The 20709-nt window shown below is 40.4% G+C and overlaps 1 protein-coding gene across 2 annotated transcripts in view; it reads left to right on the top strand.

Annotated features, from left to right (window-relative positions):
* Positions 1-20709, top strand: part of LOC137384581 (A disintegrin and metalloproteinase with thrombospondin motifs 16) — a 375653-nt gene that overhangs the window by 332389 nt on the left and 22555 nt on the right. For both annotated transcript variants that reach the window (XM_068058730.1, XM_068058724.1), the window contains one exon: positions 17464-17668. In XM_068058730.1, coding sequence (XP_067914831.1) covers positions 17464-17668 — 205 coding nt within the window. The remainder of the gene's footprint in view (positions 1-17463; positions 17669-20709) is intronic.

The raw sequence follows: 20709 nt of genomic DNA on the forward strand, positions 1-20709 counted from the left end.
TGTTCCTCGAGCTTGCGTTGATGTTCACTGGAACACTGCAGCAATCCCAGGACAGAGATGTGAGCATGAGAGCAGGGGGGAGTGTTGAAATGGCAAGCAACCGGAAGCTCAGGGTCCTGCTTGCGGACTGAGCGGAGATGTTCCGCAAAGCGGTCACCCAGTCTGCGCTTGGTCTCCCCAATGTAGAGGAGACCACACTGTGAGCAGCGAATACAGTATACTACATTGAAAGAAGTACAAGTAAATCGCTGCTTCACCTGAAAGGAGTGTTTGGGGCCTGGGATAGTGAGGAGAGAGGAGGTAAATGGGCAGGTATTACACCTCCTGCGATTGCAAGGGAAGGTGCCCTGGGACGGGGACGAGGTGGTGGGGGTAATGGAGGAGTGGACCAGGGTGTCGCGGAGGGAACGATCCCTTCGGAATGCTGACAGGGGAAGGGAGGGGAAGATGCGACTGGTAGTGGCATCACGCTGGAGGTGGCGAAAATGGCGGAGGATGATCCTTTGGATATGGAGGCTGGTGGGATGAAAAGTGAGGACAAGGGGAACCCTGTCACGGTTCTGGGAGGGAGGGGAAGGGGTGAGGGTAGAGGTGCGGGGAATGGGTCGGACACGGTTGAGGGCCCTGTCAACCACAGTGGGGGGAAATCCTCGGTTGAGGAAAAAGGAGGTCATATCAGAAGCACCGTCATGGAAGGTCATGGGAGAATTTTGTTATCTGGCTTCACAGTAGAAGACACAAAAAGCATTCCAAGAATAACAAAAAATCTAGAGGCAAAAGAGAGGGAGGAACTTAAAAAAAAAATCACTATCACGAGAGAAAAAGTACCAGGAAAACTAATGGGACTAAAGGTTCTCAAGTCCCTGGGACCTGATGGCCTGCATCCTAAGGTCTTAAAAGAAGTGGCTGCAGAGATAGTGGATGCATTGGTTGTAATCTTCCAAAATTCCCCAGATTCTGAAAAGGTCCCAGCGGATTGGAGAACCACAAATGTTACACCTCCATTTAAGAAAGGAGGGAGACAAAGCAGGAAACCAGTTAGCCTAACATCTGTCATTGGGAAAATGCTGGAATCCATTATTAAGGAAGTAGTAGCAGGACTTAAAGAAAATTGTAATACAATCAGGCAGAGTCCACATGGTTTTATGAAAGGGAAATCATGTTTTACAAATTTATCAGAGTTCTTTGAGGATGTAACAAGCAGGGTGGATAACAGAAAACCAGTAGATGTAGTGTATTTGGATTTCCAAAAGGCATTCAATAAGGTGCCACATAAAAGGCTACGACACAAGATAACAGCTCATGGTGGTGGGGGTAATACATTAGCATGGATAGAGGATTGGATAACTAACAGGAAACAGAGAGTCGGGATAAATGGGTCATTTTCAGGTTGGCAAACTGTAACAAGTGGAGTGTCACAAAGATCTGTGCTGGGGCCTCAAATATTTATGATCTATATTAATGACTTGGATGAAGGGGCCGAGTGTATTGAAGCCAAATTTCCGGATGATACAAAGGTGGGTAGGAAAGCAAGTTGTGAGGAGGACACAAAGGGATATAGATAGGTTAAGTGAGTGGGCAAAAATTTGGCAGATGGAGTATAATATGGGAAAATGTGAGGTTGCCCACTTTGGTGGGAAGAATAGAAAAGCAAAATATTGTTTAAATGAGAGAGACTGCAGAACTCTGCAGTAACGAGGGATATGGGTGTCGTTGTACAGTTAAAAGTTAAAATGCAGGTACAGAAAGTAATTATGAAGACAAATGGAATGCTGGCCTTTATTGCAAAGGGGATAGAGTACAAGAGTAGGGAAGTTTTGCTACAACTGTGCAGGGCATTGGTGAGACTGCACCTCGTGTATTGTGTACAGTTTTGGTCTCCTTACTTAAGGAGAGATATACTTGCAATGGAAGCAGTTCAGAGAAAATTTACTGGGCTGATTCCAGGGATGAGGGGGTTGTCTTATAAGGAAAGGTTGAGCAGTTTGGTCCTATAACTCTGGAGTTTAGAATAATGAGAGGTGATCATATTGAAACATATAAGATTCTAAGGGGGCTTGACAGGGTAGATGCTGAGAGGATGTTTCCCTTCTGGAGGAATCTGGAGCTAGGAGACACAGTTTCAAAATAAGGGTTCTCCCTTTTCAAATGGAGATGAGAAAGAATTTCTTCTCTCAGAGGGTCATTAATCTTTAGAATTCTCTACCCCAGAGAGCAGTGGAGGCTGGGTCATTAAATATATTCAAAGCTGAGTTAGACAGCTACAAGGGAGTCAAGGGTTATGCGGGGCAGGCAGGAAAACAGAGTTAAAGCCACAATCAGATCAGCCATGATCTGAATGAATGACAGAGCAAGCTCGAGGGGCCAAATGGCCTACTCCTGCCCCTATTTCTTATGATCTTTTGTGCTGGTTTGACCAAGTCTGCCTACATTGTGTTGATAATACTGGTGTACAGGAGTGAAAACTATCAGAGATGTTTAGCAGCAGTCCTATCAGCTTATTTTATTCGTTCAAGTGAAGGTTATTGATCCTATGGCACTATTTGAACAGGAAAAACAGGGGGCTCTCCCAGTATTCTGGTCAACATTCCTCATTAAGACAACACTGCCAAAAATAACTGGTCATCATTGGTTGTTGGTTCTTGTAGGTGGACTACAGTCACTAAACTCCAAAAGTAATTCATTGTGTGATGTTCTTTGAGAAGATTTTATGTGATACTTGAGAAGATTTTATGTGATACTATATTAGAGCAATTCGTCTTAAACTGAATTCCTGCTTACGTCAGTTTCTCGTAATAAACAGTGATAACTGTTAGAAATGGAATAAAGAAAGGAATGTATCTGTTAATTTTTGGAATCACCTAGTGACTAACAGTGAATTTACCTTGTTTCGGCAATCACAATGTTTGGTTAATCACATGCCTCTAATCAGAAAAGCCATGTGGAAATGTTGAAGCATCTCTAATATCTATAGTGGTAATTAATGGCTGTTACTGACTTAGAACAAAAATCCAGAATATTGTTTGAGGAATCTTCTCGACTAGAGTGTGAGATTGACTTTTTCAGCAAACTGTTATATTTATTGGGATGAAATAATTTATAAATCTTGCTAATAGCTTTTCAAGGAGTAATAAAATCCTTAAATCTTTTCAAATTCTCCATATGTTAATGGCCCGGATTTTGCTGTGCTAATAACATGAGGGTGCTGGCTCTCTTGCCATTATTACAAGGTAAAATTGAAAGCAACATCAGGCATCCACACGCAGTTAAACGTAGAAATCTGGAGGTGTCTGTCAGTGATGCCCTATTACATTGTTGAAGTCTTCACTGATGGAATCTTTCACAGTGATCACTGCAATGGTGTGAACTTAGTGTAATTATCCACTAGTTAATGAGTGGATAATTAATTTTATAGTTAGAACTTTTAGAATTGGCAGTAACTGAGTTTTTAATGGAGTAATAAGTGATAATTAACAACCCCTCTGCTCTGAGCTTTACTCTCATCTCTTATTCCTTCTATCTTTAGATTTATGTTGTTTTCACCAGATTCCTTCCCCAGTCTTACTAGTTCAGTCCTATCAACACAGCCCTATTTATCCTTTCCTTTTGACTGATTTAAGTGTTGATATAAATACACAAAAATATAAAAGAACTGCCTCTCCTCATATGTCCACAGTGAGATGGAAACATCACATTTGTGCAGTGACCAAAAGTAAACATTGAACAAATTCTTCAAATGCTGATAAATGTTTTCTGACAAATCGGTTCTTAATGGTGAGCTTTGTGGTAAGTGCAGCTTTTATGGTTTACTTCTGACTGGTATATTGTGGCAGCAACACAGCTGTCTGGATCTGTGGGTGTAAGGCACTGGAAATTTAAAGTACTTCATGTGTCAGATTACTCTCAAGATTCAAAGCAGTTAGACTAACCAAATCCTTTGGGCTCCAAAATGCTGCAGAGTGTTGAAGTGCTGTAGATCCAGGAGTTCCTAAAGTGTGAACACAGTTAAAATTGTATCATCAGCTGATATGAATAGCATTTCTTTGCCAGTTTTACTAACTGGCGGCAGCCATTCTGGCTTATGAAGGGTAATGGCTGGTAGCCAGCACATATCTACCTTTCCCCCATCCGATTATCTCATTAAGGTTCATCTTAATAACCAGACTAGACAAACTGTAATGTTCTGGTCATCAGACTGGAATGTTCGATTCTCAGTGTCAAGTTTCAGCCTCGAACATGCCAGCATCACAAAGTCAGCCGATTGAGTGGTTCCCATTTCTTTTAACTGTTAGATACCACCTTCCTCCTGCAAAAACTTTTTTTAAAAAGTAAGAAAACCTTTATCACTTTGGTTTTTATTTTAATGCAGCATTAATATTTTTGTGCAGATTCCAATACAATATTTATAAAAGACAAATTTTTCAAATATCTTCTTTAGGTCCTCATTGTGTTGTCTGCTACCCTGCTATCCTTGTGAATTCAAAATAGTCATACCTATGCTTCTGCTAATGGTACTCTGTAATTGGCTGCTAAATGTGAAACAGCATCCCACCTTTATCCTCTTGTCCTTTACTTTTCCTCTCAATGGAAAAGTGCCTGCGCCAAGAAAACCAGCTAAGACACTGAACACCAGATGGGAATTTCTGTCGTTGTGCTGGAAGTGGGTGATGGAGGAACTTCCACCCCACCACCTCGAGCCCACTGTCAACCCATCTTCCTGAGGCAGGCTCACTATCTATGCAGGCCAGGTTCCCAGCGGAATCCCTGCTGCCAAGGGGAGCCCTCCAATGCTGGGGGGGTGGGGAGAAAACGCCAGATGATGCTGCAGCGCGATCACCACTGCAGCAACGAAGGAGACCAGGCCAAATTTACGGGTGCAGAAGCGCCCCAAACTGTGTCAGGGCCGAAAACAGGTAAGGTTTAGATTCCAGAAAAGAGGACGAGGTGCCCACTACTGAGCTTTCTCACTCCAACAGTGTCATCACTGATTTGCCACTGCTGTGAGAACAACCGCCATCCCAGGGGACAGCAGGACCAGTGGTGGAAGGCCTGGCCAGAGATCCCTGCCATCACTATATGCAACTGGATGGTGAAAGGGTCGCAAGTGACCCCTGCATAGAAGGAAAATGAAAAGACCGCAGATGTCAAACTTTTTGATTTGACTAATTTTAATATTTTTCATGAGGACCGAGCATATATGAGTATATACTATTGTACACAGGCAGGAAGGGAAAAGGAAGTCTGGGCACTTTCTTGGCCTTAAAGGCAGCAGTAACCTTAAAATGACAGAAACATGGAAAACCCATGACAGAACCTTCTTATGGGAAAAGGAATTTTGTTTGATCAACTTCTGATGAATCATGGCAAGTTTTTAAATCCACTTTCATCGACCAGAATCTATAAATTTCACATTATTGCTCTTCACATTTATTTAGTGCTCCATCCCTTATGAATGTTACTCTGCCCCTTCTGCAGTCTGCTTTGTGGAGGATGGGGGTAGCGGGGAGTTTGTAAAAGGGCAGCATTGTAGTGCCAAGCAGGAGGTGGAGTAAAAGAGAAAACAAGCGTGAAGAATGACAGCGTGGGAGTAGGAAGTGGGTACTGGTATGAATCTAAGACATTTTTTATTCATGGTAGGATAAACGCTGAGTGTAATTTTCCTATCTGAACAGGAAGTTTTGCAGTAGCTGGCATCCCTGCTTCATAGCAGATTTACAGCAGATACATTTGTATGGCTACTTTTGTAATAAGCAATAGCTGTGATTCTTTTGTGCTGAGCACTTCCCCCAATGTCATTAGAATAGAAAATCAGCCCACTAAAGTTCAGACTTTGTAAGGCAGAATTTTCCATATTTTTTGTGCCACTTGAATTGTATTAATGGCGTAGGCAGATGAGGAAAACCAGATAGAGTTCTGAAACCAAAACCAGTTTCTAGCAAGCCAAATTTGTTGGGAAAAATGATAACGGTCCAGGAAAGTGCCTGGCCATACTGATGGAGGAATATCTTGCCCCCATAGATATCGGCTTGGCAACATGGGACACTAAGATTGCATGCATGCAAGAGGAGTCTAGTGTTGCGAGGAAAGGCACAACAGTATCCAGTATTCCAATATCTTTACAAAGACTATCAATTAACTGAGGCACAATGGACAGTGTTCAGTTTGATTGCAGTGTTCATTGCCATTTGCAGTTCCTCAAAATGAAGCAGTCCATGCTCTTATGTAGTAATACCTGAACTACATCCAGACTTGGGCTGATATGTGGTGTGAATGTCAGTTACTGCTCAAGAGCCAAACAATGACCATCTCAAACAAGAGTAAATCTAATCACCTCCCTTTCACATTCAGTGAAATTACCATTACCAAATCCCCTACCATTGACATTGTGGAGGTCACCATTGACAGGAAATTCAACTGGATCAGCCACGTAATTACCATGGCTACTAGAGCATGTCAGAGGCAGTGTTTTGTGGTGAGTGGCTCACCTCCAGATTCCCCAAATCATATCCAGCACCTAAAGGCACAGGTCCAGAGAGTGATGGAATTACTTTTACTTGCCTGGGTGGGTGCAGCTACAACAATATTCAAAACATTCAACACCATCAAAGACAAAGCACTGTGCACGATCAACACCCCATCCACTACCTTAAACATTCACTTCCTCCACCACTGGCACACCATGACTCCAGTGTGTACCATCTGCAGGATACACTGCAGCCACTCGCCAAGGCCTCATCAACAGCACCTCCCAAACCAGCAACCTCTATCAGCTAGAACAAGGGCAGCAAGCACATGAGAATAACATTACCTCCAAGTCATTCAGAATCCTCCTTTATAGTGACTGGATCAAAATCCTGTAACTCCCTGCCTGCCAACAGCAATGTGGAAGTACCTTTACCACACAGACTGCAGTGCTTCAAGGAAGCGGCTCAAGGATAACTAGAGATGGGCAATAAATGCTGGCATTGTCAGTGATGCACATATCCAAGAATGAATTTTTTAAAATGAAGTGGCAACTATGCATGAAAAGAATTTATAATTCCATTCCACGAGAATATATTTTTACAGAGGTTGCCAGTCCCTCTAAACTACTCCAGCAATGGGCTCCTGCATCAGCAAACATTTTCCCCCCTCCTCTACATCCTTAACCACCACTCCCACCAAACCCTGCCACGCCTCACCTCACCCCAACCCAAGGCAAGCTCCCGTGTCAGCAAATTGGAGTACTCATGCTCCGGTTATGTCAATCATCTTTATGTGCAAGAATCTCTAAATTTGTCAGGAAATGAACATGGTCTAAAGCGGGACTTGGGTCGTAGAGTTTAGTTTTAGTTTAGAGATACAGCACTGAAACAGGCCCTTCGGCCCACCGAGTCTGTGCCGACCATCAACCACCCATTTATACTAATCCTACACTAATTCCATATTCCTACCACATCCCCACCTGTCCCTATATTTTCCTACCACCTACCTATACTAGGGGGAATTGCTAATGGCCAATTTACCTATCAACCTGCAAGTCTTTGGCATGTGGGAGGAAACCGGAGCACCTGGAGGAAACCCACGCAAACACAGGGAGAACTTGCAAACTCCACACAGGCAGTACCCAGATTTGAACCCGGGTCGCTAACCACTGTGCCGCCCGAGGTAGCAGAGGTCTTGCCTCACCCAGGAATTGTGTGGCTTTGTGGGTGAGGAGCTGGAGGAGTGGAAAAGTTGGGTTAAATGGTGGGAAGACCAAACTCAATGGACCAGTTTTCCTGTACTTTTTTATATATTAATAGGTATTGCTTCTGTCAATCTTGTATGTGTTCATGGTAATCAGCACCTCAGTTTTATTTTCTGATCCAGAATGAGGAAGGTTGTTAAGGTTGTTAAGAAAAAGGTAAAAGTAGTGGAGTAGAGTTTCTGCTTTGGGCGCAATTGGCAACCATTTTGCTAAGTATTTTTGTCTTTCCTCGCGATTTCACATGTGTTTGGCAAATGTAAAATCTGACATGAATCAACACAATTGGGCAGCATTTAAAAAATTTTTTAAATTTAAGAGTGATAACTTGATGAAGCTTGATTAACACAGCTGAAAATGGATTTATCACAAAAATAAGCAATTTTTTGGGCGGGACCCCTTTCTAGCATGATGTTTTATAAACTAGCGCAAAAGATCAGGGAAACCCGATTTGTGCTGAACGCAATTTGCGCTTAAAATTCCACAATCTTTTATCAGGGCTGAATTATGCCAAAGAAACCAGAGCAACTGAACAGAAAGTCTACCCCAGTATTCTTTGTATTTCTTTGTCATCGATGAAACAAAAAGTGACCTCGGCGTTAGAACTGTAAGTGTTGGAAATCCAGCACAGGACAATCAACCTCTGTAAAGGAAACCGCTTAATGTTTTGAGTGGGATGTTTTAATCAGAACTGTTTTAGAATTGCATCAGCACTGCCATGACTTTCACATGCTACTTTCAGTAATACTAACACTGGACTGATCAGCCTTGTATATGTGTGAAATTTGAAGAGCCAGCTCTGTTTGGTACCAGCTATGTTCTGATTGGGTTTGGCACCAGGCTCGCTGCGCGACAGGTGTTTTTGTGCATGTGGGAGCAGTTTGCTGTGACACAGCTGTTCATTAAGTTCCCGTTGAAAAATGTGACCCATAATTTTACAATTTTTACATAAACATGTCAAGTTTAACTTGCTCTGATTGGAAGTCAAATGTTATCTGTATGAAACATCTAATAAAACTCAGTCTACAAGAACTAATTTGCACCTCCATCATTCAACACATTCAGAAACTTGTTTGGTTCTCATGACTTTTATTCTTGTGCTCTAACGTCCCGGACCTCCTTTGTCACTCCTGGTGCCCATTTATGAGCAGTATTAACAGATGCTAAATAATCGTCAAATTAGTGCTTCAATTAAGATTCATTAATGTCACAATTACTTACTCATATCCTACCTCTTTTGTCTCCCAAAATTAGATATTCTAAAGAAATTTAAGTTCAGAAAGCACTGAACTGAGCATTGTTTAAAGCAGATGGTTTGAGTTATGTAGGAAAAAACTGTTTTAGACCATGACCTGCTACTTACTGGAACTTGCTGCAGATTCCTCAACATTTCTCACACAATAAGAAAGTGACATGTAAAAGTAGTGGCAGCAATTCAACCCAGAGTACGATCCAACATTTCCTATGTTCTGTGAGGCAGCAAATTTCCCATCACCACCTGAACTACCTAGTGCTTAATCCTGTTATATTTCACTGCCCATTATTATACAGGATATATCATTTTTATTATTTATATATATATATATATAGTGTGACTGGGAAGAACGCAGCATTGTGTAGGGCAAAGATATGCATTATATAGCCTACCAAACTCTCTTGCAGCCCTCAGAAGAATAAAGTGCAGCCCCAGACTTTCTACCCTACTACTTTTATGAGCAGTTAAAGTGAACAGAAATATGCTGGAACAGCATTCCAGCAGTTAAGAAAAGACATGTCGTCTCTCCCAGCTTCTGTCATGGCTCTTGCTGTTCTTTCCCAAGTGCTGTCTCCTGCTGTTACTGTCTATCCCACTAATTGCTAATTCCCACTGCAGCTTTCTATCACTGAGTGCCAGTTCTAATTGGTCTCTCTCTCTCTCTCTCTCTTGCTATCTTTATTCTTTTTTTCTTTCTCTATCTTATCTATCACTATTCAGTCTCTTTTACTTTCCCCTTAATTTCTCCCTCAGTTATTAACTCCTGCTGCTTAATCTGTCCTACAATGAGAACCAGCTTCCATTGCTCAGATTCTCTCTTCCTGCTCCTCATTCTCTCTGTCTCTTTTTCCTTCTCACTCCCCCTCCCCCATATACCTAAGTGCCAGCTCCCACTACTCGAGCTCTTTAGGGTGATTTTCCAATACACATGCCAGTGGCTCTCTATGTGAATTGGCATTTGGAGACAGGATATCTGGCAGATTTTTGCAGCAAGATTTGTTTGCTAGAACCAAAATTCTAGATATTGGACTTCCAGTATGGATTCAAGTTTCTTTTAAATGTTGTTTGGAATGGAGACGTCAGTTAGGTGATCTTATAGAGGTACACAAGATCGTAAAGGATATGGAAAAGATAAAACTGGAATTTAGTTTAAATTAAATTGTGGAAGTCGGATAAGGGAACATAGGTTCAAACTAATAAAAGCTAACTTATATTGGGAAATTCGTCATGCAGAGAGAGGCCAATACTTAGAATGGACTCAGTGTTGAATCTGTATACACATTTGGTGATGCCCATCCACAGTTTCATAATGCTATATTCATCTATGTTAAAAAAAAAAAATCGGCCCATTCCCTCATCACATCTAGATCTGCCTGCAAACTGTTTTTCTAAGCTATGGTCCTTACACCCACCAATATTTCCATGATCCTGCAGACAGTTTCCCCAATGCCTTATATTGATAAAGATGGTGAAGAGCAATGGCCCTAACACCAATGACCGAGGCTTCCACTAGTGATCAATTCCCACACAGAAGTACGCTATTGTTGATAATTAGTTTCTCCAACTAGTTCCTTCTTCAACCCAAAATCTCCCCACCAATTCCATAGGAATCAAACTTATTTAGTTGTCTTTTTGGGAGCAACTTGTCAAAGTTTTCTTAAAAATCAAAATACATAGTGTCAACTTGGTGAGACAGGACCTTCTTTACCAAAAGCCATGTTGCGATTTCCTAATAAGCCCTTCTCTGTCAAGGTTGTTATATAGTCTATCTCCAATTATCTCTTTTAGCAACTTACCTATATCCAGAGTCAAACTAAAGGGCCTGTAATTTCCAGATTTTGGCATGCATCATTGTGAGCAATTAGGCAACTTTTGTGTCAACAGCACAAGTGACCTTTAAAGAGCTGCTGCCTCCTGACTGTTGCTGATTCACCAGACGTTGCACACCCCAGCCAACTGTGGTACAGTCTATGGTTTATGGGTAAGCTTTCCATGTACCAGTAGTCTATTTATATTGGGAAGAGAGTCTTCTGTCTGTAGATTTAGTATGCACCATCCTCTGAGCTGCCAGGGCAGTCAAGCCCTTGCCATGGACTAGCTGAACCTCACTTTTTCTATCACCAAACAATCAGAGTTATTGTGCACATCAGGCTCTCAATAGGCCTCAGTGCTCTTTATTGCACAGAACAGTGTTTGATGCACAAGCAGAAAGATTATCCCCCTTGTTGTGACACACCATCACCGAGTTTCTCTGACATAGTCTAAAACTATGTAAAACCTCCTTCCCCAATCTCCATTTAGAAACAAACTTTGACAGTCTAGAACTGAAAAGTGGTTAACATTCTCAGTGTGCAGTATACAATGCTAAATAAAAACTGTTTATAGCCGTGTTTTTTTTTTGTGGGGGGGAATTTCTTTTGGTGACTTGCATAGCAATGTACTCAAGCTCTTCAAAACATAGGATAAACTACAGACAGGACATTAAGTTCAGGGCCATAACAGTGATGTGATCAATCAAGGGAACATTAATATATTTGCAATGAATTATTTGTATTGTGTCCATGTAATCACAGTCTCTTTCTGTGTTGACTGTATAATAGTTGTCATTTTGTAAGATGTAGATAGACATTTCTGTACTCTTGCAGAAGAGTAGACATCAGCAGTCAGAGGAATTGCAGTGTCTGCAAACAGTGCAGATATAAAAATGATTTGGTCTTGCAAAGGAGACATCGTTATAGGAGGTGACATCACTCACATGATTTGCCTTATTAATGATGCACACTGGCATTAAAACATTGCTTAAGCTTTCCAGTAAATGCCATTTACTGCAACTGATACCTTTGACCGTTCTCATATGTAGTCTATGATCTTTGGTCATGAGCCAAATCTTATGAAGTCAGCAAAAAAGAACACTTGCTTCCCTAAACCATGAATCCTAGATTTAATTCAGTCATAAAGGTAATATTTACTATTGACCATGGCTGAGGAGGAAATGCTAAAAGTGTTTTGCTGACTAGGTTATGACATTTTGTTGTCGAGTTAATAAGCACTATTTATAATTGTGAGAGAATAGCTCCACTTAATAACTGTGAAGGTAATGTGCACAAGTGCTGACAGATGTTTTTTTGGCTGTCTCAGTGGTGGTTTGAGTTACAGTCTATGAGTTCTTTGCTTCCATTCTCTGCTGAGCTGTGAGCCAGCCAGCTGTCATCAACTTGCTTGCTGCAGTAGCACGAGATGAGTAGTTGGGCATAGAATGACAGAATGCAACCTACCAATCACCATTGGAGGCCCAAAGCACGTTCAATGATCTCCATTACAAACATTTGTCCAAACATAGTTACAAAGTGTAAATGGAAGTGATTATCAGGTCCATTGCAATACTTGAACAAAATCTTAGTTCCACAGCACAACACATTTCTTTTTACATAAAAAGAACACCTGGTTCTGCAAGAATATAAAAAATCCTGCTAAGCAATTTAAAAAAAATGATTGTAATTCAATCAATCTGTGTGAAGTAGCCTTCGTAACTTCTTCATCCCCAAAATAACCACAGGCCCTCAATTATGATTAGTGAAACAAATACTTAGCAAATGTTGACATGGTTATAAAACATCCCTATAACAAATATGGTATAGCTTTGACTCTAAATGTCACCAATGGTGGTAGCAGTCATGTGTTCCTCATACTTGAGGATGACTATACTAGCATTGTATGTTCATGTTAGATGGTTGAGTTGATGTCTATGCAGATCGCTATGTGATGTATAAGCACAGTTCTGTATCTTATTGATACTTCTGACATTGCCAATCCTACTATCTCATTTATTATGCCTTCACACTGGCACAACATTATAGCTCAAAGCCCTTCTCTCGTTCTGTGACTTCAGCTTGCCTTTGCCACCTGTCGGTGACCAGCGTTTCCCAAGAGTCGACAAACATGTTGCACTGCTTCAAGTGAATCTTAAGTGTGTCTTTGTAGCACCTTTGTGGTTCTCCCTGCTTTCTTCCAATATCCACCAGTTCTTCATGAAGCCCCTGTTTCGGCAACAGTTAGCCATTAATCTTAATACATCCAGCCAACAGAACTGTGCATTGTTTATCATAGCCTCAATGCTGGTGCTGTCAACATGTTTCAGTACTACTTTCATGATCTTGTCCTGCCATCCAATGCAAAATAAGGGGCAAAGGTGTCTTTGGTGAGACCTACCCAACTGTTCGCTCTAATAAAAACAGAATGCTGGAAACACTCAACAGGTCTGACAGCATTTGTGGAGAGAGAAACAGAGTTAATGTCTCAGGTCAATGACCTTTCATCAGAACTGGAAAAAGTTAGAGATGTAACAGGTTTTAAGCATGTGACCAGCTGATTTAACCACTCCTGGCTCTGTGGATTGTATCATCTTAGGGCCTGGAAGACGCTTCCTTCCACCTTCAATGGCTGGTGATCAAAGTCCATTTAGGTTAATTGGAGCAGGGAATAGTCCTTTGTCTCTACAAGCAGCATCTCTTAGTATGCAAATGTCCTTCCAGCCCAGTGTCTGGTGATCTTCAAACAAGCCATTTCTTCACTCCAGAAAAAGTTTAAAAATCAATGTTCATATGACAAAATTAATATGCCTCATTCTTGGCAGGTGGGGGGTCTGCATGACATGTGGCATTTTATAGAGATAGCTGCACTACCAAATATCCCACCACACCTTGATAAGAAAAGTCACCATTTGGTCCATATCTGCTTGTTCATCAGGCAAGCCTGTTTATTTCACAGCTACAATGCATATCTGTAGGACTATTCCCCATCCATCATCTGGAGAATGAACCTGATGGAAGATGTTCACTCCCAACAAGGCAACATCACAATGGGTGAGCTTTAAACCTTCCTAACTGCATAATGGGCTATTTTTAGGTAATTCAAAAAGGTACTAAAATATTCTGGATATGACAAAATAAAGCTGATCTAACACATGTACTATCACTGGGGAGCCTCACCCACTGGTGAGTCTAAACTGCTGGAAGCCTCATCCACTGGCAATCCTCACCAACTGGGGAACCTCGCCCACTGGTAATATTCACCCACTGGTCATGCATATTGGGAAATCATGGGTGTACTGCCCACAGTTTTCCATCCAATAATTTTTCTTCCTTTAAAGCCGGCATTCTTAAGATGCACTGAAGTGTATAAACATCAGCTGTTCGCTATAAATTAGGAATCAATGAAGTTGAAATGTTTAAAACTCTACCATCTTGTTTATTAAAGTAATATTTCAATTGTTATCTTCAACTAGAAAACATTTAACTAACAAACTTTTTTTTAAATTTAAGCAAGTTTTTGAAACTCCAGTATCATCCTACTGAACATCATGTTTAAGTAGCTACTATCGACTATGCTTTTGATAGTTTAATTTTGTGGTTGAAAATGTATTGGATGGTAAGCTCACAAGTAGAGTGGCTGATTGAGCGACCAACCCACATGGAGATGATGCCTTCAGGGAGGGAGGAGAGAAAACTGTCAGAAATGTTTATTTGATTTATCATTGCAATGCATCTGATTATTTGGAAGTGCCATTGTCTAGTCTCAGATATTCTCAAGAAGTGAAGCAGTGGCTAGAACGTGACCCTTACCAGAAAATATCTGTTCCTATTGAAATGCTCTGTAAAAAGAGAGATTTTCCATTTTCACATGGTTGATCCTTGCCTGGAGCACTTAGCAGGAAATTTCACATTCTAGTCTGATTTTCCATCCATTAGAATTAATGGTGGAAAATTTCAGGCTGGGGTGTGTGTGTTTCCAATATGCACTCCAGATGTGCAGCAATTGTGTCAAGGTACTGAAATGCTCTGTTAAGTTCCAGTGCTCAAATGTTTTCAGCAAATGTTGAGTGAAAAGTTTTTGTAACATCCCCACTCTAAAGTTTAGCTTTTACAGACCCTCCTTGCAGTTGATGACTTTATGGAGATAAATGTACACTTAATAACCAAAACATTCTCTTGAACTGTAAGGTACATTTTAGAATAATTTCACAGTTATAATTTTTGCTACATCCTATACAATAATCATAGAATGGTGACTCTATAGAATGGCGAAGAACCCATAGGGATTATTTAACGAAATATGTAAGGACTATGGTCCTTGATTTTCTGACCAGCACCCTGTAATGAGAAGCTTTTTATATTATCTGATGCAACATAAATGAGATGTGTGAAGTTCAGTTGATTGACGATCTCAAACAAGTTTATCAACAGCTTACAAGTATATACAGTGCAGAGCTTACTATTTACAGGACTTGCCTCTTGGTGTTACAGTTACAAAGTGACGCTGGCATGTAGTCACATGACTGCATCCTGGCACTTGGCTTATTAGTATACTAAGTTCTTAAAGGGACATCACCCCCTTCTTTCCAAAGATAGGTCTTGCACATCCCCTGCAAGCACTCACTGAATTAAGGTAAAGTTTTTGCAAAGACAACCAACTACAGGCTTTATGAACCTTTTTAACGGTATTGTTAAATACGCATTGGGAAATATGATTGGCAAGGCACAAATTAATGCATGATTTAGTAAACCACATCAATGTAAATGATCCTGTCCAATCCGCATTTAGATCACGTAGCAAACCATGGGATGTCTGACTCATGGTCCAAATATTGATGTGGTTAGAGCCCAAAGCTCATGTCTGAGTCTGTGGTTTACCACTGTCGATATTATTATTTCAGATAATACAGGACAGCATTGAATCAGTAACCACTATTTTAACCATTCTCTTATTATGTAATCAAGTCCAACATGCTTTTCAATCATGTCTCTTATTGCGTTAGCCATCCTTCACTGTATGTCATAAAAGATTGAGTTCCCTTTTTCACAATAATGTACTGTCTTTGTGATATCTCTTTATGGAAGCACTTTGCCTTTCAACTCAGTTTTAGAACATGGGAGGCACTTGTAGCACTCGAGTACATTAAGCGGTCGTAAAATTCATTCAATACAAATTGGGGATGGATAGAGCCAACTAACTATGCAGTGTAATATATGGATGATTGCGAGAGATTATTGCTAGTTTGATTTATGAGTGACTTTGCGCAAATTTAGTTAAAATAAGGCTAATACATTCAACTTCTTAGCAAGATAGTTCATTGGCTCTATTTTGAGTGTGTTTCTAATTAATTAAACTCCAACAGCCAGATTGTGTGACCATCTGATAGATGTTAGAGCCATTGGCTTGGATTAATGCTCCCCACCAACAGCAAAGAAGTGTTGAGCATTGAAGTCTTGGGGTCGACTTTACCCCCAAGTAGGTTTCAAGCAGGTGGAAGGAAGGCAAGGCAAGTGCGAAACTTACTTGTTGGCCTAAGTTTCAGGCCTGGGATATTTTACCTCGGGATCCTCATTTAAATGCTGCCAGTCCACTTTCCACCTGCAATGGGCATGAAGAGGCCACAGGGTGGCTGTTAGCAGGAAAAGATTGGGAGGTCCTTGTCCATTTGCTGATTCACACATAATTTGCAGGGAGTGGATTTTGGAAGTCTTCTGGGAAGGAATCTGGAGCCTGGGAGACGCAACTTTCTTTGCAGGACTCAGAGGTCAAATCATCTTGGTCCCACAAAGGAAAGTTTTCCACGTACCTTATAGGTCCTTTTCTGTCTGCATACTAGCTTTGGCAGTTTTCCAGCTCAAGCCTCGGTTAAAATACAATCAGGGCCCTACTGATGTTACAAGACTATAATTTGAATAAATTAATGAAGCTGGGTTTTATTCACCTGTACAATCTTGCATGGTAATATCGGAAATGACACAAAAGGGTCAAGTACGCACGAGTATTTAACTTATTCATTTTGAACTGCACACACGCCTGCTTTCCATCAGGTGATTAGGATTAAAAGTGATTCCCTTGGCTATTGAATAGTTTTTGAAACTGGACTATTGCTTCTCAATGCTGACCTAGTGGAATCTTCTTTATATTAATTAACAATTAACAAACTTTTGCTGCTAAAACCTATTAAATCAACATCTGTACAACATTAACAATTCTGAAAATGATCCAGGTGAGCTGATCTATCTTTCCAAATAGTTGGAAAGTAAAATCTCTTCTTCCATTATATTTTTATAAAATCCGTTTGCAATCTCTCTGCAATCTTCCAGGCTTTTGGATTTTAAAATAATCAGCATGAATCCTTCATTTCTTTTTGATAGACAGGTAGAACAAGAAGGTTGATTAAAGATTAAAACTTCAATATATCTTGGATCCAGACTACTGAGTCCAACAAAGGCAAGCTGACTCGAGAGTGTGGATGCAAAGTGAGCCATGCAGATTTAATATAACTTAATTTATTCTGTCTAATGCACTTCATTCTGTTCAAAAGCAGCATTAGTGTGGGATCAGGTAATGTTAAGAACAGACATGACCTTGCATTCCAGGTTTCTGATAACTGTCAGTTTTAATCCTCCTCTTTAATATGTGCTTGTGAACTGTTTTGATGTTTCTACAGCTGGGCTGCTGGTGACTGGGGAGAATGTAGCCAAACATGTGGAAGGGGTGAACAGCTCAGACAAGTCCGCTGCGTTCGAAAAGTTGCTTACAATAAGCTAGAAAATGTGCACCATGTGTTGTGCCCATTTCCAATGCCGATCCGAAAGCAAGCCTGCAATACTCGTAACTGTCCACCCGCATGGAGTGTAGGAGCTTGGTCTGAGGTACATGTTAAAATTGCTGGAAGGATAACTAGCCAAGGATTACCGTGTGTTTTACAAAAAAAAAAATCATGATAGCTTACAGATCATGATGATATATTGATGATTTCAGCTTGGCCAACACTTAACTGAGCTTTTTAAGTAGTCCCAAGACGCCATGTTCTAACATAGAGTATAACCAATAGCAGATTATAATCAGGTGGGGATTAAACTCTTTTCCATTTAGTTGTGGAATTAGACATGGACTGACAATGTACAGCAAATAACCCTGGCGATGTCTGTTGGTCATATGCTTTCTGATGTTGCTAATTGGATTATTCTCTTCATCCCTCTACATCTAATGCTCTGTATTCTCTTTATGCCAGGTTTTTGTTGCATTGATACTTTTTCAGTTCGATATACCTGTATCCCTGGTCTTGCGACACATCAGCTTCAATTCTGGGTTATAAAATAGGCAATAGAATATTACCCACCACACCTCAGGCCACACATGTGGTATAATCTACTGATATTAAATTAGGCGTGGCCACTGAGGAGATGAAAGAACGGGTAACTCAGATTACTTGACCTTAACTCTTACAGTTTAGCATTGTCTTCTACTCTCTGCTGTTTGTAATTGCCTTATATTTCTCTGTTACTGCACAAATCAGTTACATTCGCTTAGATAATCTCAAATAGTTTATAAAAGGAAAACATTTAAATCACCAGTTGTAAGATTTGTTAGTGCCGATCATACAGAATTCCTGTTTATGAAACAAATGAACTAGTGGTTGAGTGCTTCTGGTTGCTTTACTTTCTGTTGGAAACAGCATATTTTAATTCTAAACATTTGGAGGTATGAAATAAAATATTAGATTGTAATTCTTTCACAATCAAATCTATGGTGAAGTAACTGATTAAGCTACCCAATATGGACATAGTTGAGGTTGATCTATTCTCTACTGTCAGCTAATGCAGTGTATAAAAATGTGTTTTTTTAGCCCCTTCCAATTTCAAACAAAAAATAATTACTCTTTGACAAAAGTTCTACATTTTAGAATAAATTTTAGAAGTTAATACTCGTGCTGCGAGTCTCGTTCCATGAGAGGACAGATCAGACAATTGAACACACGTGAAGCCCAATTTGGAGTCCTCCCAAAGTTTCATGACTGATAAAATCGGGAGGACAATGAAGCGGATGTACTGACCTCTAGTGGCAAAATGTCTGATTTTTCTCCTTCATCATGCCTTTGCTGGCTCTTTGGTAGAGCTATCCAATTAATCCCACTCCCTTGGTCTTTCCTCATAACTCTGTCATTTTATTTCCCTTCAAGTATTTTAACAATTCTGTTTTGAATGCTACAATTGAATTTGCTTCCACCACCCTTCCAGGTAGCGCATTCCAAACCACAACAACGCTGCATCAAAGAAATGTCCTCATGTTGCCTCTGATTCTTTTGTCAATCACCTTACATCTAAGTCCTTGGGTTACCAACCCTTCTGCAATTGAAAACAGTTTCTCTTCATTTGCTCTAAGAAAACCATTCATGATTTTGAACACCTCTATCATCAAATCTCCTTTTATCCTTCTCTGCTCTAAGGAGAACAACACCAGCTTCTCCACATAACTGAAATCTGTCATCCCTGGTACCATGCTAGTAAATCTCTTCTGCACTTTCTCCAAGGCCTTAACATGCTTCCTAAAGTGCGGTACCCAAAACTGAGAAAAGTACTCCAGCAGAGTCTTATCCAATGTTTTACAAAGGTTAAGTATAATGTCCTTGCTTTTGTAATCCACACCTATTTTAATAAAGCAAAGAGTCCCATATGCTTTTTTAAAACCATCTTCTCAACTTGTCCTGTCTCCGTCAAAGATTTGTGTCCATACCACCGCCGTCACCCACCCCCCCAAGCTCCATGTTTCTGCATCCTCCAGTCCTCTGGCACCAGCCCCACATCTGATGAGGATTGAAAGATTGTGGCCAGGGGCCTCTGCAATTTCCACCTGTACTTCTCTCAGTAACCCATTCAGACCAGGTGACATATCTATTTAGGGGTTGTAAACCATTTTAGTACCTCAAGTTCGTCTGTTTTTGTCCCATCTAATATTCCTATTGACTACTCTTTTACTGCTACATTGGCAGCATCCTCTTCTTTAGCAAAGACAGGTGCAAAGAACTCATTTAGTACCTTAGCCATGCCTGTTCCTCCACAAGAAGATCTTTTTGGTCCCAAATTGACCACACCCTTATTTTGACAAACCTTTCACTATTTAAATGTTTATAAAAGACTTTTTGGGTTCCTTTTATATTAGCCGCTAATTTATTCTCATAGTCTCTCCCTTTTATTCCCTTTTATTAAGATCTCCTCTGCACTTTGTGTATTCAGCTTGTTTCTTTATTGTATTATGAACCTTAATTTGTCATAAGCCTCTTTTTTCTGTCTCATTTTAACCTCTATATCTTAAGCCATCAGGGAGCTCTAGTTTTGGATACCCTTCCTTTTCCCCTTATGGGAATATGTCTGTATCCAAACCATCTCTTTTTTTGAAGGCCTCCCATTGTTCAGTTACTGTTTTACCTACTATGTTCATTACCATATGCAGTCACCGTTTCCTCCAAATGTTCTCCTGCTGAAACATGCTCTTACTTGAACTCTTGAACTACTTCAGACCCCAGAACCAGATCCAGCACTGTTTCCTTCCTCATTGGGCTAGGAATACACTGGTCAAGAAAGTTCTCGTACATATTTTAGGAATTTCTCCCCCTCTTTATCCTCTACAGTGTTATTACCCCAGTCAATATTAGCATTACTCTATTGTTCTTGCATCTTTCTGTAATTTGTCTGCAAATTTTCCCCTCTATCTTTTTCCTACTATTTGGTGGCCTATAGTATACACCCAGTAGTGTTAATAGCTCCTCTAGTGGGCTTAAATCTAACCAAATAGACTCTGTCTTTGACTTCTTAACTACAATATCCTTCTTCAGTGCCATAATATTTTCTTTGATAAATATTGCTACCCACTCTTTTTTTCTTTCTCTATCTTTCCTATATACCTTATAGCC

This window comes from Heterodontus francisci, chromosome 2 (assembly GCF_036365525.1).
Source record: "Heterodontus francisci isolate sHetFra1 chromosome 2, sHetFra1.hap1, whole genome shotgun sequence".
NCBI lineage: Eukaryota > Metazoa > Chordata > Chondrichthyes > Heterodontiformes > Heterodontidae > Heterodontus > Heterodontus francisci.